Source organism: Ornithorhynchus anatinus, chromosome 4 (assembly GCF_004115215.2).
Source record: "Ornithorhynchus anatinus isolate Pmale09 chromosome 4, mOrnAna1.pri.v4, whole genome shotgun sequence".
Taxonomy (NCBI): domain Eukaryota; kingdom Metazoa; phylum Chordata; class Mammalia; order Monotremata; family Ornithorhynchidae; genus Ornithorhynchus; species Ornithorhynchus anatinus.
This window is the reverse complement of record NC_041731.1, coordinates 75,995,742-76,014,648: the sequence shown is the minus strand read 5'-3', so window position 1 is coordinate 76,014,648 and position 18,907 is coordinate 75,995,742. Positions and strand designations below refer to the sequence as shown.

At 46.6% G+C, this 18,907-nt stretch overlaps 1 protein-coding gene across 1 annotated transcript in view; it reads left to right on the top strand.

Moving 5' to 3' along the window:
- The window catches only part of EIF3H (eukaryotic translation initiation factor 3 subunit H), a 93,986-nt gene that overhangs the window by 23,542 nt on the left and 51,537 nt on the right, over positions 1 to 18,907 (top strand). The window contains exon 3 of the mRNA XM_029063574.2: positions 1,086 to 1,242. Coding sequence (XP_028919407.1) covers positions 1,086 to 1,242 — 157 coding nt within the window. The remainder of the gene's footprint in view (positions 1 to 1,085; positions 1,243 to 18,907) is intronic.

Genomic DNA, 18,907 nt, shown 5'->3' with positions numbered 1-18,907 from the left:
TCTCGTTTTCCAACCAGCTTCTTGCCCGGGGGCGGGGGATGTGTCTACCAACTTGGTTGTATCGTACTCTTCCAAGTGCTTAATACAGTGCTCCGCACACAGAGAGTGCTCGCTATATACGACCGATTGATTAGTTCAGATTTAGCCTTCACTTTTTTGCCCAGTCCTCTGGAGAGCGAGTAAGAGCCGTTTAATTAGCAATAAAACCCCCGCAGAAGCAGAGTTGCCGATGAAGGGCTTACTTAAGGAGCCGCCAAAGCCGTCGATTGAGGGAGGGCTTGTTTGCGGGTCAGTTTGGCAGAAGCCCATTCAGTGTCCATCCAAGAGACCTTGCCGGACGCCTGGGGAGAGCATATGTGGACAACACGACCCGCCCCCCGCCCCCCCACCCCTCAACCCCCGCCCAGAAGTGGCAGCAATTCATTCATTCAATAGTATTTATTGAGCGCTTACTGGGTGCAGAGCGCTGTATTAATCCCCTGGAATGGACAACTCCATTGGCAGACACCAAAACGTAATGAGTAGTCTGGCGTCAGTATCGTCAAGATAAATAGTGATGCATGAGGCTAATAGAGAAACACCCCCCCCGATCATTGTCGATATCCGTCAGTCATATTTATGGAGCGCTTAGTGTGTGCCGGGCGCTGTACTAAGCACTTGGGAGAGCACAGTATTCACAGTAAGCAGACATGTTCGCTGCCCACAATGAGCTTACAGCCTAGAGTGTCCTGTTGGAGAAGGCCGATCCAGATTTCTGTTGCATCGGGGGATGTGAGAGATGCCAGTTACTAAAGACTTCCCAATAGCGACTTTTACCATTTTATCCTCGGTGGCGTTCTTCTGTTTTTGCTTTCGTTCGGGGAAATGTAGACATTTGGAAGACTCACTGTTGGTAGAATGAGTTCCAAGAATTCGGTATTCCGCCGTGCATCAAGTGCCAGTTTTCGAAGTGTTACTATGTATTTAACTGGGTGGGAGCTCGAAGCCGAATTAAGGGGTGATTGAAATTTCTCTCGGGAGCAAAGAAATCCTGTCGCTTACAGGTGGCTTTCATATCTTCCCCCGCCTTGTGTTTTCCCTCGCAGGTGGTGTTGAAAATAATAAAACATTATCAAGAAGAAGGACAGGGGAATGAAGTGGTCCAAGGAGTGCTTTTGGGCCTAGTGGTGGAAGACCGCCTGGAAATCACCAATTGCTTCCCCTTTCCCCAGCACACGGAGGATGACGCGGACTTTGATGAAGGTAATGCGCGGAGTTGGCCTAAAGTGTGGAAATGTGTAGAGGTACAGAACAAACCCATCCTAAATCTCCCTGATAAAAACTTTAATTTTTGTTAGCATTTCAAGTAATGGGTAACCCATTGTACCTCTTCCCCCCTCCCCGCCCCCCCCCCCCCACTTACCTCCTCTGAATTGACTTGATTTTATTAAGCCTGCATTCTTTTGTGAAATGTGGAATTATATCTGATAAGACAGTATTTGAAATCTTTGTTAACTCTGACAGGTTTACAGTGGAAAGAGAACTTGCTCTCCCTAATTTGGTCAACTTAAAAACCACAAGAGCAATTGTGACGGTCTTAAAGTAACCACAGATGTTCATTAAATCAGCTTATCTGAAGCATTCGGTTTTAGATAAGCACTTTAGTTTTATAATAGTCTTAGGCTTTAGAATGTTATCGAAAAGCGTGCGTCTTGCCCAACCTGCTATTTAGAATGGCCACGCTGAGATTTGATTAGCAGTTACTGGTCATTATAACATCACTAGAAGCAATCGTCCCTTCTGACGCCGACTCAGAGATAATTGATCGTGATGTAAGTATAAGGAGAAGGAGGCGAGCTTGCGTAAGTCCATCGGGACCAGTTATCTTTCAGTTGTCCTAAATGAAAGAGACTTGTTTCTTTTGGAATGTCCTCTTGAAGTGAGATTTTGTTTTTATAAGAGGAATTTTTATGTAGGTCACATAACAAAATCAGTTAATTCAGCATTGTAAACAACCCAAACTTTGGTCCTCCTAAATAATCCGCTTAGATGTAGGCAGTGGGGAATCTGAATCCTTGTCCCGATACTAGTTGTATATGCTCGTTTGACGTTGATTAAAGGGTATTGGAAATAGGTCAGTATTGTGCCACTCAAAGCCTTTATCTACCCTTTTTACTTTCAATCAGTCATATTCATTGAGCACTTAGCGTGCGCAGAGCGCTGTACTAAGCGCTTGGGAGAGTACAGTGCAACAACGAGCGGACTTGTGTCCTGTTCTCCGTCTGACCAGTTGAGAAATCGATTGTTCTCCTCTGAGTGGCTGCTTTTTGGATCAGTTCCCTCCCCAGATCTCTGTGTTCTCTCACTTCATCTTCAGTGATGTGGTTTAGGGTAAGTGAAGGAACCTACTATTCCTTTCCATGCCTTTTGAATTAACTTCTGATGCCTTAAGTTCAGGAGTCGGTATAACCAGCTGCTCTTTTTTCTTCCGGCGGTGTTTTGGAATAACGTTCGGTCCACTGGCGAAGGTTCAGCCGTACCCAAAGGGTGTCGATAAATTCAGCCCCTTTCGTACTCTCCCCATCCCTTTAGTTTTACTTCCCCTCGTTTAGCTCCACCGGGAATTGGTACCCCGGACTTACTTACTGGGTATCCGAGGACCGAATGTACCGAAGGAACAGAAATAAGCTTGGCTCTACCCAGATTTCTGGCTGGCGTATGAGTTCTGCGACACATACCGGAAAGTGCTAGGTGTGGGCATGAAAAAGAAAGCAGTGCTAAACGAGAGGTTCTTATTTTCTTTAATGGCATAAAAACAGGGTAACGAGAAAGGAATATGAGAATCGTACTGAAGCTCTTTGTGAGCATTTGTGATTGGTAGAGCACAGATCTCTATGAACAGATGAGTGAAGACCAACAGGCCAAACGCTTAGTATAGTGCTCTGCACACAGTGAGCGCTCAATATGATTGAATGAATGAATGAAAAGAGGCATTGTTGGTTTTCGCTCTCCTTTCCCGTGTCTCTGGGCCTCAACTTGGAAACATTGCTGTAATGATAAAATAGAGTTTTGTCCTGAAAAGCTTGCATGTTAGAAGGTTCTGATGCAGGGTGGTTACTCACTGAGATTACCAAAATGTTAAATCTTGGAAAAGGGAAGTTTACCTTCTCAATAAGTGATCGCGAAAGCATAACTTGCATCTTATTGATGAATGGCAGAATGCAGAATCCATCCAGGACGTTTCCCGGACTAACGCGGTGAGTCGGTAAAAACGGAGGTGAAGCACCGTGGCTTTAGGTACTCCTCAAGCACTCTGCAAGGAAAAAATGCAAATCAAAGGACGACTTTATCGTTGCACACCGATCCCTGCAAATTCCTCAGCCGTCTTTCGCGTGAAGGGATAATTGGAAGAAAGTTGCCGGGCTAATATTTGCCGCTCGGTCTGTGACCAAACTATGGAACGGGATGTCAAGCCTTTAACCCTTTGGGTCCCGGGAAGCGAGAACTGCCCCCCCACTCTCCCAGGGTTGGGCAATAAGAACCGCTACAAAGAGGAGTGTTCAGTATAAACGGCATTTTAGATATCCTAAGGCGATGGATTTGGAAATTAAGGAAATCAGCCAGCTGTGCAGATCACCTCTCAAAATATTCCCCGACCCGATGGGATGTTTGGGGACTAGGAATGTTATCTTACTTTTTGGATGCCAAAGTATTCCATTACAGTCAGTCGTATTTATTGAGCGCTTACTGTGTGCTGAGCATTACTTTTCTAGACCGGATATTTTCATATTTTTTATTTGTTCATTATAATGGAAAGTTCATCCGTTTCTAAATAACACTTGAAAATACCAACAGAAAGAGCAGTGGAAAACTCATTCAGTTTCCCATTAGGGGGCACTATTATCAAGCTTTAAAGAGCTGGGGCGTAATTTCTGCTCTCAGACCTGGAACTTGGGCCTTAAAAAAGTTTTAAAAAAAAAGATTTTCATCTGATAAGGTTCAGATATTGTTTTGTAGAACCGAATCGCAAAATAAGTTTAGAAAGTGCATTGAATTAAATACAGATTCAGTGGCTCACTGCTGTTTTTCGACACGCTAAATCAGTTCAGCATCACAGGTGCTGAGAAGTCATCTGCTCCGCTCCGAAACTAAATCAATTGCCGGCTTCTTTTTCTGCCGGTAGATTCCGTAGTTTGCTGTTTTAAAACCCCACTTCGTTTTGCTCGTCTGGAATCGTAGGAGTAAATGCTAACGATGGAAACGGATTCTTTCGAAAAAGCCCCTTGAAAACTCCATTTGCAAAGTCTAATTAATCTACCCTTTGCTGGTCACGTTCGTGCATGTAGCCCGCTGTTGTTACAATTTAGAGCAGAAAGTCTGAGGGTTTAATAGGTGGTTCCTTTAAATGGGGAGAAAAAGACGGTTGCTATGTTTCTTCAAAAAGAAAACACGTTAGCATTTTGCAAAAACCTTTGGCTATCACTTTGATTAATCAAAAGGCGAAAAGAATTCACAACATGTTTTCGTACTGGATCGTATTAAAAGCAAAATGCCGAGACACCCTCAGGTAAAATTCTATTGCTGAAATAAGTCGTAGTGATTTCCTCTTGCAAATAGGGTGTCACAAAATATTTAAAGTGTTCATTTCGCCTGCACGCATTTTACGAAGCTCATTTAACTTAGCTTCTAGTTTTAGGGACGCCAGAAAGGGTGGCGAGGAACATGGGGGCTACCTTCAAGCTTGATTTAAAAAAAGAAAAAAATCTGGTCGTTGGCAGTAACCTTTAGTTGAAGGGGACAGAGATTGGAGTTTATAATTAAGAGGCAGGTGCCCTGAGTGATCTTTCTTAGTCCAGTAAAAGTGCAGGTGACTAATTTCAGTGGCCGTTGGCCTCCTTGTTTTTAAATGGATCTTTTTTTTAAAAAAAAAACCTATTTCAGTGATTTGTGCTCCAAGGTTGAAAGAGGTCTTGCTTGCTGAAGTAAGTTAAGGAGTCTCAACAGATGCCATTTACCCCAAAGAACTATCGGGAAGGTAACAGAGAGTCATTGTGGGCTTTTGACCTCAGGATACTACACTTCTGTGTTCAATCTGTGTGGAAGAAGTGACTTTCCTCCATTTGCCCCTTTTGGATATATCCGTATGCAGCGAGAATCAGAGCAGTTTTTCTGTCTTCAGATAAAGACAGAAGTATGGCCATAATGTACAAGATTCTTCGTGGAAGCCAGAATAACATTATCGCTTTGGGGTCAAGAAAGAAAAGCCTCTTTTGGTGTTATAACGTGGATGTTAGTCTGTAGGTCGTATACCTACACACGTATGTAACACTGAAAGGAAGTTAAGTGCTTTAGAAATATAGATAAATTACAGCAGATCACCTGCATCTCCAAATAATTTCAATCCTCTGGGTATTGTAAATGCATCGTCGTTTATGGCAGTATTTGAATATGTCGAATCTTTCTCGCTTATTGATTAATTTCTGAAAATCCATAGTAATAAATGTATAGTTTATTTCTCCCTCGAGGATACGCAACTTTCAAAGAAAACATTTTACACATCTGAGTTTTTGGTCTCGAAGGTAGGCAGAGTTGAGAAGTAAAATTCAGGAAAGAGGAGCACCAAATTGTCATTTTAAGATACCTAACATTGCCTTACTATGGAGGATATGAAAACAAATCAGAGTAGAGAGTAGTTAGCTTTAATTATTTAGAGTGTTGGTGAAAAGCATATGCTTTTCTTGCCTTTGAATGCTCTGTGTGTGTGTGTGTGTGTGCGCGCTAATTAGAACATGATTCTGTGAATCTCCTGGCGAACTTTTAAATATGCGGTTAAGTTTAAAGATTTTCTGCTTAAATAAATGAAAAACTATGCCCCCCCATGGCCTCCCCCACCCCCCTTAGTCCCCAATCAAAAATGCTATGGTTTGGAATGAAGCCATATAAAACCTGTTCAAATTCTGAGCAGTCTTAAAATAATACTTTTAAGATTTGAAAATTACAAGTGGATACAACACTTAAACCGTTTTAAAAATCTCTATATTTCCAAAGTCTAAAGACGTAATCCCTAAATTGCTCTTCCCAGTAGCTTACATTTCAGATATTTTCATTCCTCCGATGAGCTGGAACGGCTTTAATCCGATAACTCATTTAACCAATCCATTTAACTAATATGCTAACTTTTCATTTAGTAAAAAAAATAAGAGGGAAACAGTCCATAATTTAGCAGATCGCTTCTATTTATTCCTCCGCTGATTGGGTCCCTTTGAATTCGGTCTTGTTTTTGTTTCTCTTTCCCTCCCCGTTGTTTTTAATTTTCCCGAGAATAACCTGGCAGCTTTATATACCCCACTGACTCCTTTCGTATAGTATCCCTTCGATGGCCACCTCGGAAAACCTCTGTAATCATTGTCCAGTGCAGTAAAGTTCCCAAACTTTGGCGTTTGCCTCATCTGTTAGGGTAAAGGTTTTCAGATCCTTTGAGTACTTGTTCTGTTTGGGGGTGGGTTGGTTGCCTTCACAGCTCAATTACTTGAGCGGATCACACTTTGCTGTGCGTACAGCTTGTTTCTTGTGGCGTTGTCCTCTATAGGTTTTCATCCGTTATTGGGGGATATCAGTTCATTCCTTCGGTCGTTCGAATGGTCATCTTAACAGGCTGAAAGTGGACCCGAAGGAAGGTAGGAAATGCCTTTTCTAGGCTTTCTGAATTGAAGAGTCAACACACCCCAGTGGAAAGAGCGCGGGCCCGGAAGCACAGGACCTGGGTTCGCATCCCGAACCTGCCACTCGGCTCATGTGTGACCTTGAGCAAGCCACAGAACTTTTGTGCCTCAGTTTCCTCCTCTGTAAAATGGGGATTAAATCCTACTCCCTCTAATTAGACTGTGAGCCCCATGTATGTAGGATAAGGACAGAGTCCAGTCTTAAAGCCTTGCGTGTACCCCAGTGCTTAGTATCGTGCTTGACACGCAACCTTTGTTTTGGCCCTACCTCCATTCTTTTTCTTTGGAAACCTCATCAATGGAAGTATTTCGCCTGGATCCGTCACTGTTTTAAAAGCCCCATTTTATTTGCGGCATAGATCGGCAGAATGCGGATTTTTTTTTAAACTTCGAAGGATGACTCTGTCTCATAACTGGGATTTCCCCTCAGTTGTTCCCCTTACCTCCCTAGTCAGTTTCTTTTGAAGCAGTGTAAAAAAAGAAAAACTGCTTGCTCCGCATGAACTTTGCCAAAACAGTTTCTTTACGTGTATTTACTTATTTCAAGGGCTGTATCTAACTCCGTGTGGGAAGAGGGGTGTCTTCTTTACCTCTGGGCTTTCCTGTAAAGGAAAGCGTTTATACTTTTCTGCTAACTTTTGCCTGTGATTGCTTTCTAAAGGCATTCCTACCCGTGGAAAAAATCTCAGAAATGTTCTCAAATGGTTGTCGTCTTCTAGTCCGGCATTCACGTGCAAATATGGGGTGGCGTTTCACGGTGCAACCCGAGCCCAGGCCTAAGATATTCACCGGGGTATCTGTATCTGTTTTGGTTTCTGCTCTTCTGTTGGCAGGCTCTGGCCTGCCCTTGGCAGTGAGAAGATGGAGGAAGGACCGCGGGGGAAGGGCTCAATAGGTGTGAAGAGCCTTATCCGCCAACGCGCAGGACGACAGCAGTCGCGTCCTGCACATGTTCATTCCCGCAGCCACGAAGCGCATATAGCAGACCAGTCCTCAGTGATATGATAGAGTGCCGGTTGGGGGAACTCTCCGGTCTATAAACATTCTTTTGTGTCATTTATTGGCACGGACAGTGAATAGTAAGAACCGGTGGCATTTGTTAAGCGCTTGTTGCGGTCTCAACGCTGTGCCAAAGTGCCGGAGTAGATGCGACATAAGGGGGTTCCACCTGGGGCTCACGTTCTGAGGAGGCGGGAGAACAGGGCAGGTCCCCATTTTGCAAATGAGGGAGGTAAGGCTCGCAGAGAAATTAAGTGACTTGCCCAAGGTCTCCCCCCAGGTGTGTGGCGGAGCTGGGATCAGAGCCAGGTCCTCTGATCCCCAGGCCAGTTCTCTTTACGCTAGACCATGCACCTTGGCTGAAATCTTTCCCAATTTCAGATCAACTGGCTGAGGCACTAATCAAGACTGTAGGTCTTCACAGTAAGAGCTCGGGATTCATGATTGATCGTTCTTTTGAACGCTAATTCAAATGCTTATTCACCTTGATAATCCGGTAGGGTGTGTGTGTGTGGGAGAGTACAGCATGACAGTTTACAAGGCACATCCCCTGCCCACAACGAGCTTCCGGTCTAGGCCGTGCTGGAGAAGCCTAGCGGGTCGAGCACGGGCCTGGGACTCAGAGGACCTGGGTTCTCATCCCGCCTCTGCTGCTCGCCCGCTGTGCGACTCCGGCCAAGTCATTGCACTTTGCAGGGAATGTGTCTGTTACGCTGTTAGGTCGTATTCTCCCAAGCATTCGGTGCAGTGCTCTGCCCACAGTAAGCGCTCGGTAGCTACAATCCATCGATTCCCGCATCTGCAAAGTGGGCGTTCAGTGCCGGCTCGCCCTCCCGTTTAGACCGTAAGCCCCACGTGGGACCGGATCGTCTAGGATCCATCCCACCATTTAGTGCAGTACTAAGCCCTCAACGAGTACCGCAAGCAATACCACAGTTATTTATGTGAGGTCTTAGTCTTGCTGGGTGATATGAACTTACACTGACTCATGCTCCCCTCCCAAGCACTAAACAACTTCCCGGAACCCTCTGATAAATGCTCGGTGCTTTTCCTGACACCCAAGAGTGATTTTTCGATGTGCAGATTTGATGTTAATTGATGGAAAAGGGGGATGCCCACTTAAAGCTTCACCTGCCTTTTTGCAGTGGTAACAGAACTAATGCCAGATTCGTCCCAAGGTTGTGTTTTTTTCTTCCAGTCGGGCGAGCGGCATAATCGTATCTTCGAGCAATTAACCTTCTGGCCCTATTTTGTTTCCTCGCCTAGGATCTCTCCCCGCAGAGCCAGCCTCCCCACGTAGGTTTCAGTTGCTCATTACCGCGCTCCACACTGTCATTCGACCTGCACGATTCCTTGCCCTTCGCACTTGCTCCGCAAGTCGCACTTGAGATTCTGCCGCTGGTCTCGGGATCCCGCCGGGGTGCCGTGGTCCTGCAGGTTGCCCGGGAGCAGTCCGGCTCGCCGTAAGATTCGGAGACTTGCGCCGGATCTGACACTTCGAGGACCGATTTGGCGGTCCGCTCAACCGGCAGTGTGCACAGGCCTTGGAAGCGTAGAGAAATCTGCTGCCTCTGTGAAGTCACAGTTGGTGCGTCTTGTAAGTCGGCGGTTCACGTGATTTTTCTCCCGACTCTGCCGGCGTGGGCGGTACGCACACGTACCGTCACGGCTCCCAGCCGCTGCTGATTCATCTTAGGTCGGCAAGGGCCCGTAGACGCTTAATATCGAGGAGCGCTGCCCTTGCCTTGCTCTTCAAGTCCTCCTCTCCAGGAAGCTCTCCCTGATTGATTCCCAACAGACCAGCTGCTTACCCATCTCCCTTAGGTCATTTGGCCCACCTTCGGCCCTTACCTGTACGCGCCTATTCAGCCCTAATATTCCTCCTGTGCCAAATAACTGAATAACTTAGTTCCGGGAGTGTGACTCTTACTTCCGACTCGCTTCCTGAAGCATTCAGTACAGCGTTTGCACACAGTAGGTGCTCAATAAATGCCATTATTAGATTGTTTTCTCAGACTACCACAGCACTAGTAGGAATCGTGGTATCCGATAGATGCATTCCAAGCTCCTGGGTAAATGCAAGAAAATCAACTTCTACCTGGGGCTCACAGTCTAAGTAGGAGGTAGAGCAGGTTTCGAACCCTCGTTTGAGGGAACCGAGAGAAGCGAAGTGGCTCGCCCAAGGTCACACAGCAGACCGGCGGCAGAGCTGGGATTAAAACCAGGTCTGCTGCGACTCAGAGATCGTGTAATCTGTAAACACGCGGGCAGGGAATGCACCACTTCTGTTGTGACATCGTCCTCTCCCGAGCGCTCGGGACAGTAAGCGCTCAATCAGTACTGTCGATTGATAGATCGATGCGGGTAGAGAGGCCCGTCTGTCCGAGTGGAAGTCGGGCCGCTCGCGACGGCATAGCGGGTTAGGCTTAATTTACACAGCGATTCAGACACGCAGAAATGACAGGAGAGCGACCTCGATCTCCTCTGGGGTCAGAGATGACATCGCTGGTCCTGTGAAAGCCAGTAGCCCGCAAGCGAATGCAGACATAAACTCTTGCAAACTTGCCTGCGGGTACAATAGGATACCTTGGCAGGCCCCTCACTATTCAGGGTGAGCAGTACTTATTTATCTATCGTATTTATTGAGCGCTTACTGTGTGCAAAGCCCTGTACTAAGCGGTTGGGAGAGTACACTATAACATCAAACGTATTCCCTGCCCACAAGAAGGTCGGCGACCTCCAGCGCAAGGAGATGCTTCAGGGTTGGTCTGGAAGTTTGGGAAGAGACAAAGGGAAAGGGAAAACCTCCTCCCACCCAGGAGAATGTGGGCTTGAATTGTTTTGGAGTCACGGTGGGATGGTTTGCACCGAGAGCCTTCCACACCCCTGGGCTGGGATTCGGCGGTGAATCGGCCCGGAGTCCGGGTCGCACCCGGATTTTCCATACCGAAGGAGTTCTTTGTGTATTTAAATTTCCTCCCCAGAGTTGGCTCTGGGTTTCCATATTAACCCGGAAATTCTGATTCCTTCTTTTCCCAGACAGTCTCCATTCATAAACATGAAGAGTGTGATTGTTTATTACCTAGACCGTTTCAAGATCTTTAGAGTGGAAAAACAGCTGTTCTTTGGCTACTCCTCTTACTCGGGAAGAGGGACTTCCCAACTGAAAAGGCTAGATCTCGGGCGTTCTTTTTCAGGAGGGGGAACGTTGTCCTAACAGACCTGTTTATGTGCGTTGCAAAGGGGCAGGTTTCGTCGGCCTCAGAAGCGCTCTTAGAAGGGGTTCAGCCCTGGTGATCTCCGTTCCTCCCCGCTTGGTTAAGAAGTGGCCTTGACGTAATAACCAAGGCCTAGAGAGCGGTGTGGTCTAGTGGAAAGAGCAGGGTCTGGATTCTAATTCCGGTTTCTGTCACTTGCCTGCTGTGTCACCTTTGGCAAATCACTTAACTTCTCTACGTGTCAGTTTCTTCATCTGCAGAATGGGGATACAATGCCTTTTGCTTCTCAAATGGGACTGGGTCTAACCAGCGTGGCTCAGTGGAAAGAGCACGGGCTTTGGAGTCAGGGGTCATGAGTTTGAATCCTAGCTCTGCCACTTGTCAGCTGTGTGACTGTGGCCAAGTCACTTCACTTCTCTGTGCCTCAGTTACCTCATCTGTAAAATGGGGATTAAGACCGGGAGCCTCATCTGGGACAACTTGATTCCCCTGTGTCTACCCCAGTGCTTAGAACAGTACTCTGCACATACTAAGCACTTAACAAATACCAACATTATTATTATTAACTTAGCTCGGACTTAGACCGGTGTTGACACGCAGTAAGTGCCTAACACATTCCATAAAAATAATGATATAATAATGAAGCTTGAATGCAGAATGACCTAGTGGAAAGAGTACGGGCTTGTTAGAGGACCTGGATTCTTTTCCCGGTTCCTCCACCTGACTGCTCTGTGACCTTGGCCAAGCCATTTCTCTGGGCCTCAGTTTCCTCATCTGTAAAATGAGGATTCTCTCCCTCCTACTTAGAATGTGAGAACTGGGTGGGGCAGGGACCGGTCTGACCTACTCTAGCTAGGCATATAGTAAGCGTTTAGCAAATACTACAGTTACAGTTATTACTGTCATCAATAGGATGGCTTCCTCTTTCTCTGGGGCCTGCCGTGATGTCTGACGGGGCCCTTGACTCTTCGGAGAAACAAGAGCTCCTTTCCGTGACTTGCTCAGATGATCACACCCGTCTTCTTGCCCATCCCACCAGCACAAGGTTTTCTTCATTTTTTCTTTCTGCTCATTGCCTAATTTAGCCGGCTGAGCAGAGGACAGTAGTGGTGTTAACACGGCCATCCTTGGTTTGATGCCAGCTTGAAAGCCTTGGCCGTTTCATTAGATGGCACACATCCTGTGGGAGAGGACTCTATCTCTACTCAGTTGCCTGCTTCCAAAGGCTCAGTGATTTGCGTGGAGGAGACAGCGCGATGAGTTGATTTTCCGCAGGGTTTCTGGACCCCTGGAAACTCTTGAGACCTTTTCCCTGAGCTTCCGAACCAGAGCCTCGTAGCACTTCTCATGCGTGTGAGAACCTGGAGCATCTGCAAGAGTGATCATCCGGTTTATCTCTGTTTCTTAAGAGGGCTCAGGTAAAGGCAAATCAACCCTTTATAGCTGCCTAAATCACTATTTCTGGGGGAATATTGGTCCTTAAGTAAGGTTTGCTAGAGGAAGGGTTGTTGTGGGATGCAAGAGGAAAAAAATGCCGGTTTTATGAATCCTTTCTTAAAAAGCGTCAGTGGACGCAGTTGCAGAATAGCTTAATTTGAGAGAGAAAAAAAATCTAAATAAATGCAAAGTTTCGAGACTCCACGGCATTGATCTGCAGATGACGTGGCCATATGATACCGATCAAAGATGTCATGAAGGTTTCCCACCGCGGCGACCGCTCATACACGGCCTTGTGCTTACTCGCGGCCGTGCCTGCCATCCGGGTCAGCAGGAGGGGCGAGGAAGAGAGCCGGCAGAGGGAAGTGAATCAGTTGTAAGGAATCTCTGTGGACGCTGGGTGCCACTCCTTGAGCACTTTGAACAGGGACAGAGAATCGCTCTCTGAACCAAAACGACAGTCTCTCTCGGAAACGGGAGTCCTCTCTGCCATTTGAACCAAGCCGAGCACGTTCATCTCTTGGATATGACGATGCAGACGATTGAAAAACCAACCGCCGAACCCAGTAGGGGAGACAGTCAGGAGGGCTGGATGCCATCGGGTGTCACTTGGGGCTTTTACCATCTAGGGTGTGTAGATTTTTGTGTGTAGATTTTGGGGGCCAGTGATGACAATTTGATAATTCCAGATTTTTACCCTGAAAAGAGCTTCTTGAAAAAAGTACTACCTTGCACACACGACTGTCCTAGGGGAAACGTTAAATGAAAGTTTTTTGAGTGACTCTAATATTTAGAGAGCCAAACCACAGGACATGGCTACTTAAGATACACCCTTCGATTGCAGTCGTGTGTGGAAGCGGTTGATTTACGAGGGCTGTCCTCTCAGGGTGCCACGTGAGTGACCGTGGAAAAGTTTAAATCCTTATTTGGCTGGGTAGGAAGAACAACTAAGCCGGATCTTCCCAAACACCTTATGTACTAGGTTCATTAGATCAATCGATAATGTTTATTGAGGTCGCAGCTCTGCAGAACACTTCTAAAAGCGAGTGATGGATCTAAAGTTAGACCCATCTCGCAATAGTTAGGAGATGTAATCCCTGCCCCCTAAGAGTTTAAAATCTAGCAGGGGAGAGAGGTACTGAAATACGTCAGAGGTAAAGATTGCAAGTAGGAGGAAATCGTAGATGACAGAGACGTACGTAAGTGAAACGGGAGACCCGTGTGCTTAGGTCAGACGGAAGCGGTGAGGCGGCAGGGGAAGTGAAGTGAGAGGTGGGCTTAATCAGGAAAGGCCTCCTGGAGGCGAGATTTTTTCAGAAGGGCCTTGAAGATCGGGGAGAGCAGCGGTCTGTCCTCGGTCAAGGGGGAGGGAGTTCCAGGCGGAAAGGAGAGCCTAAGGAAGAAGCGAAAGGACAAAGTAGCGTGGCCTACTGACACTGCTTGGCACATAGTGAGCACTTAACAAATGCCATCGTCATCATAGAGCCCGGGCCTGGGAGTCAGAGAGGCCCAGGTTCTAATCCCGGCGCTGCCACTTGTCTGTCATATGGCCTTAGGCAAGTCACTTCACTTCTCTCTGCATCACTTACCTCATCTGGAAAATGGGGATTGAGACGGTGAGCCCCACGTGGGACTTGGACCGCATCCAACCTGATAAAATTGCATTTACTCCAGGGCTTAGAACAGCGCCCGGCACGTAGTGAAGCACGTAGTGCGGCACTTAACATTAAAAAAAAGAAAGTCTGCAGTGGGAGAGTTGAGGAGGCTTTAGGTGGGCGCTGGGTGCAGAGTGGGGTGTAGCGGGAAGGGGGTGAAGATGAGTAGAGAGGAGAGGGCTGATTAATGCCTTAAGTCTGTTCGTTCCTTTAAGGCCTCTAGATGCTTTTTGAATGTTGGAAATTGAAAGAATACTTGTGTACGCTTTGTCACGGTGGGGAGGCAGACTCGGCCTTAGGCCTCACGGGGTAAGCTGGACCCATCTAGTCCCTCCTTGTTATCCCTGATGAGTGCTAATAATGATAACAACAGTCATATGGTTACTATCAAAGTCAAACAGTCAAAGTGGTTACTATCTGCCAAGCACCGTTCTAAGCTGGGGGGTAGATCCCGGTTAATCATGTTGGACGCAGTCTCTGTCCCATGTGGGGCTCACCTTCTTACTCCCCATTTTACTAATAATAATGTTGGTGTTTGTCAAGTGCTTACTAGGTGCCAAGCATCGTTCGAAGGGCTGGGGTAGATACAAGGTAATCAGGTCGTCCCACGTGGGGCTCACAGTCTTCATCCCCATTTGACAGATGAGGTACCCGAGGCACAGAGAAGTTAAGTGACTTGCCCAAGGTCACACAGCTGACAAGCGGCAGAGCCGGCATTAGAACCCAGGGCCTTCTGACTCCCAGACCCGCGCTCTATCCATCGTCGGTGGTTTCTGAGGTACCGCCAACGGTGGCTGAAAGTCTGAGACTTCTGAAATGAAGCCTCCCTCTCCCTTCCGATTTCCTTGAGACAAAGGGTTGCCTTATCAGAATGCTGAGGTAACTTAAGTAGGCTTCTAACTGGAGGAGTTAACAGCAGAAACGTTTTTTGGTTGACATCAGGAAATCAATTAAATGGAGCAATTGTGATAATGAGTTCCATATATGATAAGCCGAAGCCACCTGGCTTTTATTAGACAGCTCGATACTTTGATCACAATATTATTTCAAGACTCGTCTCTCTAAATTGCTCAGGTTCCCTGTCTTCCCTGTGATGTAGGCCTCAATTCGGTACAATTCAGAGACGGATTATCAAAAAATAAATGGCTCCACTTGAGCCCAAAGTAAATTTCACAGAGGTGCAAGTTCAACAGCTACCCTAAACCTTAAAGCAGTAAAGCCTTAAAGATGATCAGGTTAAACTGATTGTTTCTCTCCAGTTTGCTGATTTCGGATTCTCTTTACTATTGTAGTTAGCATGAACGTAGCAAGGGTAAACATGCGTGCAGTTAGGTGTACATTGTATATTTAAGGATTATTGGGTTTTTCAAAAGTGCACGTCTGCCAGTATTTTCCCTTCTTATATGCCGAGTGGCCTTCTCAAACGCTTTCGAACCCCTTAGCCGTTACCTTATGCGTAATGGCCGGTTTCTACAAATTGCATAATCAAAAACCAAAGGACACAGATTGGGGTAGATAAATGACGAGACTGATTGAATTTAGCCCGATAAGCATATTTCGACCAGGCTGTAAGTAGGCTAATGTAGACTTTGTATTACTACTGGATAATGGATTATATATGCAATATAGTGTAAGGAAAGCAGCCTCCTGGCCCGGTTCACAGACATCTGCGTGACGGCGCTGCCCGGATCCAGCACCGGATGATGGCGAAACTGGTTCCTTTAGTTAGAATCTACCGCACTGAAGACTCTGGCCTCCTCCGCCGCCCCCAGAGAGAACCCTGATTCCGCAAACGTGAAATACTCAGATTTAGCAGGGTTGCCAAAGGTACACCGCGTTGCCCCCAAATAACATTTCTCCGCAGTCTCACCGGCGTTGCTTTCCAATCTGTTAATTTTGGGTGTCGTCATCTAATTTACAGGTGGAGCAATGTATGTAATTAGGTTTGCCCACATATTCAGTCTTCTTGGCTCAGTACATTCTGGGTAAACGAGATTAGGAAAAATGCCTTTAAATTACACAGTTCAAGTAATGTGGCTCTCCTGGGCTTGTGTTTTTTTTTTTTAAATGGTATTTGTTAAATGCTTACTATGTATCAAACACTGTTCTGAACATTGGGATAGATGCAACTTAACTGGCCAGATACAGTCCCTGCCCCACATGAGGCTCACGGTCCAAATTGGAGGAAGAACAGGTGTTGACTCCCCATCTTACAGATGAGGAGACTGAGGCACAGAGGAGTGAAGTGACTCGCCCCAGGTTCTCTGACTCCTCGGCCCATGCTGCGTTCACTAGGCCAGGCTGCTTCCCAGCCAGCCAGTCAGCATTTTGGCTGACCTGATTTTTATTTACTTGTTTATCGGTATAAATCGATCAATCAAGGAATTCATTGAACACTGCGAGCAGAATACTACACCGAGAGTTTAAGGAAGCACGGTGTTTAATCGTGTCCAGGAGGACCTTAAGGTACATTAGAGATAGGGGAAATAGTAGTGTATAAGGGTATGCGGGGCTCAGGTTGTAATGACTATCAAATGGTGACTTGCCCAAGGTCACACAGCAAGCATTCGGCCGGAGTCGGGATTAGAACCCAAGTCCTCTGACTCCCAGGCTCGTGCTCTTTCCACCAGGCCACGCTGCTTCTCCAGGGCTCAGTTGGGCACGGCTTCAGTCGAGCAGCCACTCACGGAGTGCGGAGCTCGGGAGACGACAGTATCAACAGAGTCGGTAGATAGTTTCCCTGTCCGCAAAAAAACCTCTTGGCGGCGAGATGATTATAAAGGCGGGGAGTGCGGTGGTCCATCAGGTATAATAACGATGGTATTTGTTAAGCGCTTACTGTGTGCCAAGCACTGTTCTAAGCATTGGGGTAGATACAAGGCAATCAGGTTGTCCCACACGGGGCTGACAGCCTCAGTCCCCATTTTACAGATGAGGTTAACTGAGGCCCAGAGAAGTTAAATGACCCGCCCAAAGTCACACAGCCGATAAGTGGCGGAGGCGGGATTAGAACTCACGTCCTCTGACTCCCAGGCCCGTGCCCTTTCCCCTAAGCCACGCTGCTTCCTGAAGGGGAGGCTTGAAAGGGGAGGGAGTTCCAGGCTAGAGGGAGGACGTGGATAAGGGGCCAGCGGCGAGGTAGACGGGAGGGATTGGGCTACAACGAGTAGGTTGGCGTTAAAGGAGTGAAGTGTGTGGGCTAGGTTGTAATAAGTAACAAGGTGAGGTAGAAAGGGGAAAGCCGATTTAGCATCTTAAAGCCTAAAACAAGCCACTCTGTCATTAGAGATTTATTATAATTAACACCTTTGATCATTTTTCATTGCTGTAAGCCCCATCGCTTTATAGGGGAAATGAATTTAGAGGGATGGGCTTTCTTTGAGACAACATATTACTTCTAAGTAAAGGGCGTTGATAGAAAACCACCTTCCTTTTTCTCCAAAAGGTATTCCCAGAAAACCAAAGTTATGTTTAGCTTTGCCTGAATTGTACTGTTGGAATATAAATGGATACTGCGATCCCCTGAGTACGCTGAATATAATTTCCTCGTACGCGCCTGCTCTCGGCAGCCGTGGCTTCCTATTTTGAAGAAACCGGAATGGTGGAGAAACCTATGGACGCAGATCGGCCAAACGCGTTTTCGACCTTTGGCTTTTTGGTGGACCATAAGCTCTTCCTGGCCAGGGAAAGTGTCTAGCAACTCGGTCGTATTGTCCTCTCCTAAGAACTTAGTACAGTGCTCTGCACGCAGTAAATGCTCAACAGATACCATCGATCGTACGATAAGCGGGAGCGGAAAAGTAAACGGGAGTTTCCGTAGAAGATCTTCTACACGTGACGAGGTTGATAATTGATTTCGCCTTTGGATTTCAACTGTCCAGGTCTCTTGGCCTGAAAACCAAGTTTTTACTCTGTGCATTTCAATCAGTGGAGTAGATCTATTGCAGAGGGAAATGGTCAGGGTTGTGATGTACCGGAGGGTGGATTTACACACAGCTTTCGCCCCAAGCCTACTGTTCGATTGAAATTCAGATCAGTTAAGTAGAATACTGTGCCTAGCCTTTTCTGTACCACCTCCTCTTTTAAAGACAGTAACTAGAGATTGTTTATGTTAACTTCAGTGGGTAAATCAAGTCTTTTTTTTTTTTTTAAGGTTTATCGAGTGTGCCATTGTTAATGGATACAAAATTTCGAGGGTCTTCCTGATAGTAAATGCTGCTCTTATTGAAAAGTGATTGGCTGACCTGTACCACACTGTAAGTGGCAGCTAATTTTGACAGGACCCCAAAATAAGTAGCTTTGTTCTCTTGTTTGACTAGGGCGATAGTTGTGCATTTTATTTGATCATCTATAAGTAATTTACAGGCGCCTAGGAGACCAAAGGTTATTGGGTAAAAAGGGCAAAAACGCAATTTGGTGGGATGACATCTCGGTAGACGAATCTAGTTTATTCTACCACAGAATAAGAAGTCGGCCGGGTGAAATAACAGGTGTCCTATGTCAAATTTGTTAAGGCTTGGGACTTGTCTCTGCGTGGTAGGTTTATTAGTGAACTGGGAGTTCACCGTCTAGATTTTAGTGGTATTTTTGGATCAATCCTGTGATGCGTCGTCGACCTGGGAAAATTCGCAAAAAAAGATCAAAGGCTCTCTGGGCCTGGTCTTCCATTGTAGAAGTGAAACTGCTCTCGCTGAGCCTTAGCGCCCCGGGTATCGAGCAAGGCACAGGTCTTCTCACTTCTTGCCTCTACCTCTTGTGTGACTCCCACCTGATTTCATCGTCCGCCATAATGGAGGAGTCCCGTAGGTACTCGCTGACGTTGGGTACCGCATATTCTCACTCCCGTGGGAGACGAGGGCGAGTCTCCTCGCGGTGCTATCGGCCGGGCTCCGAGGCT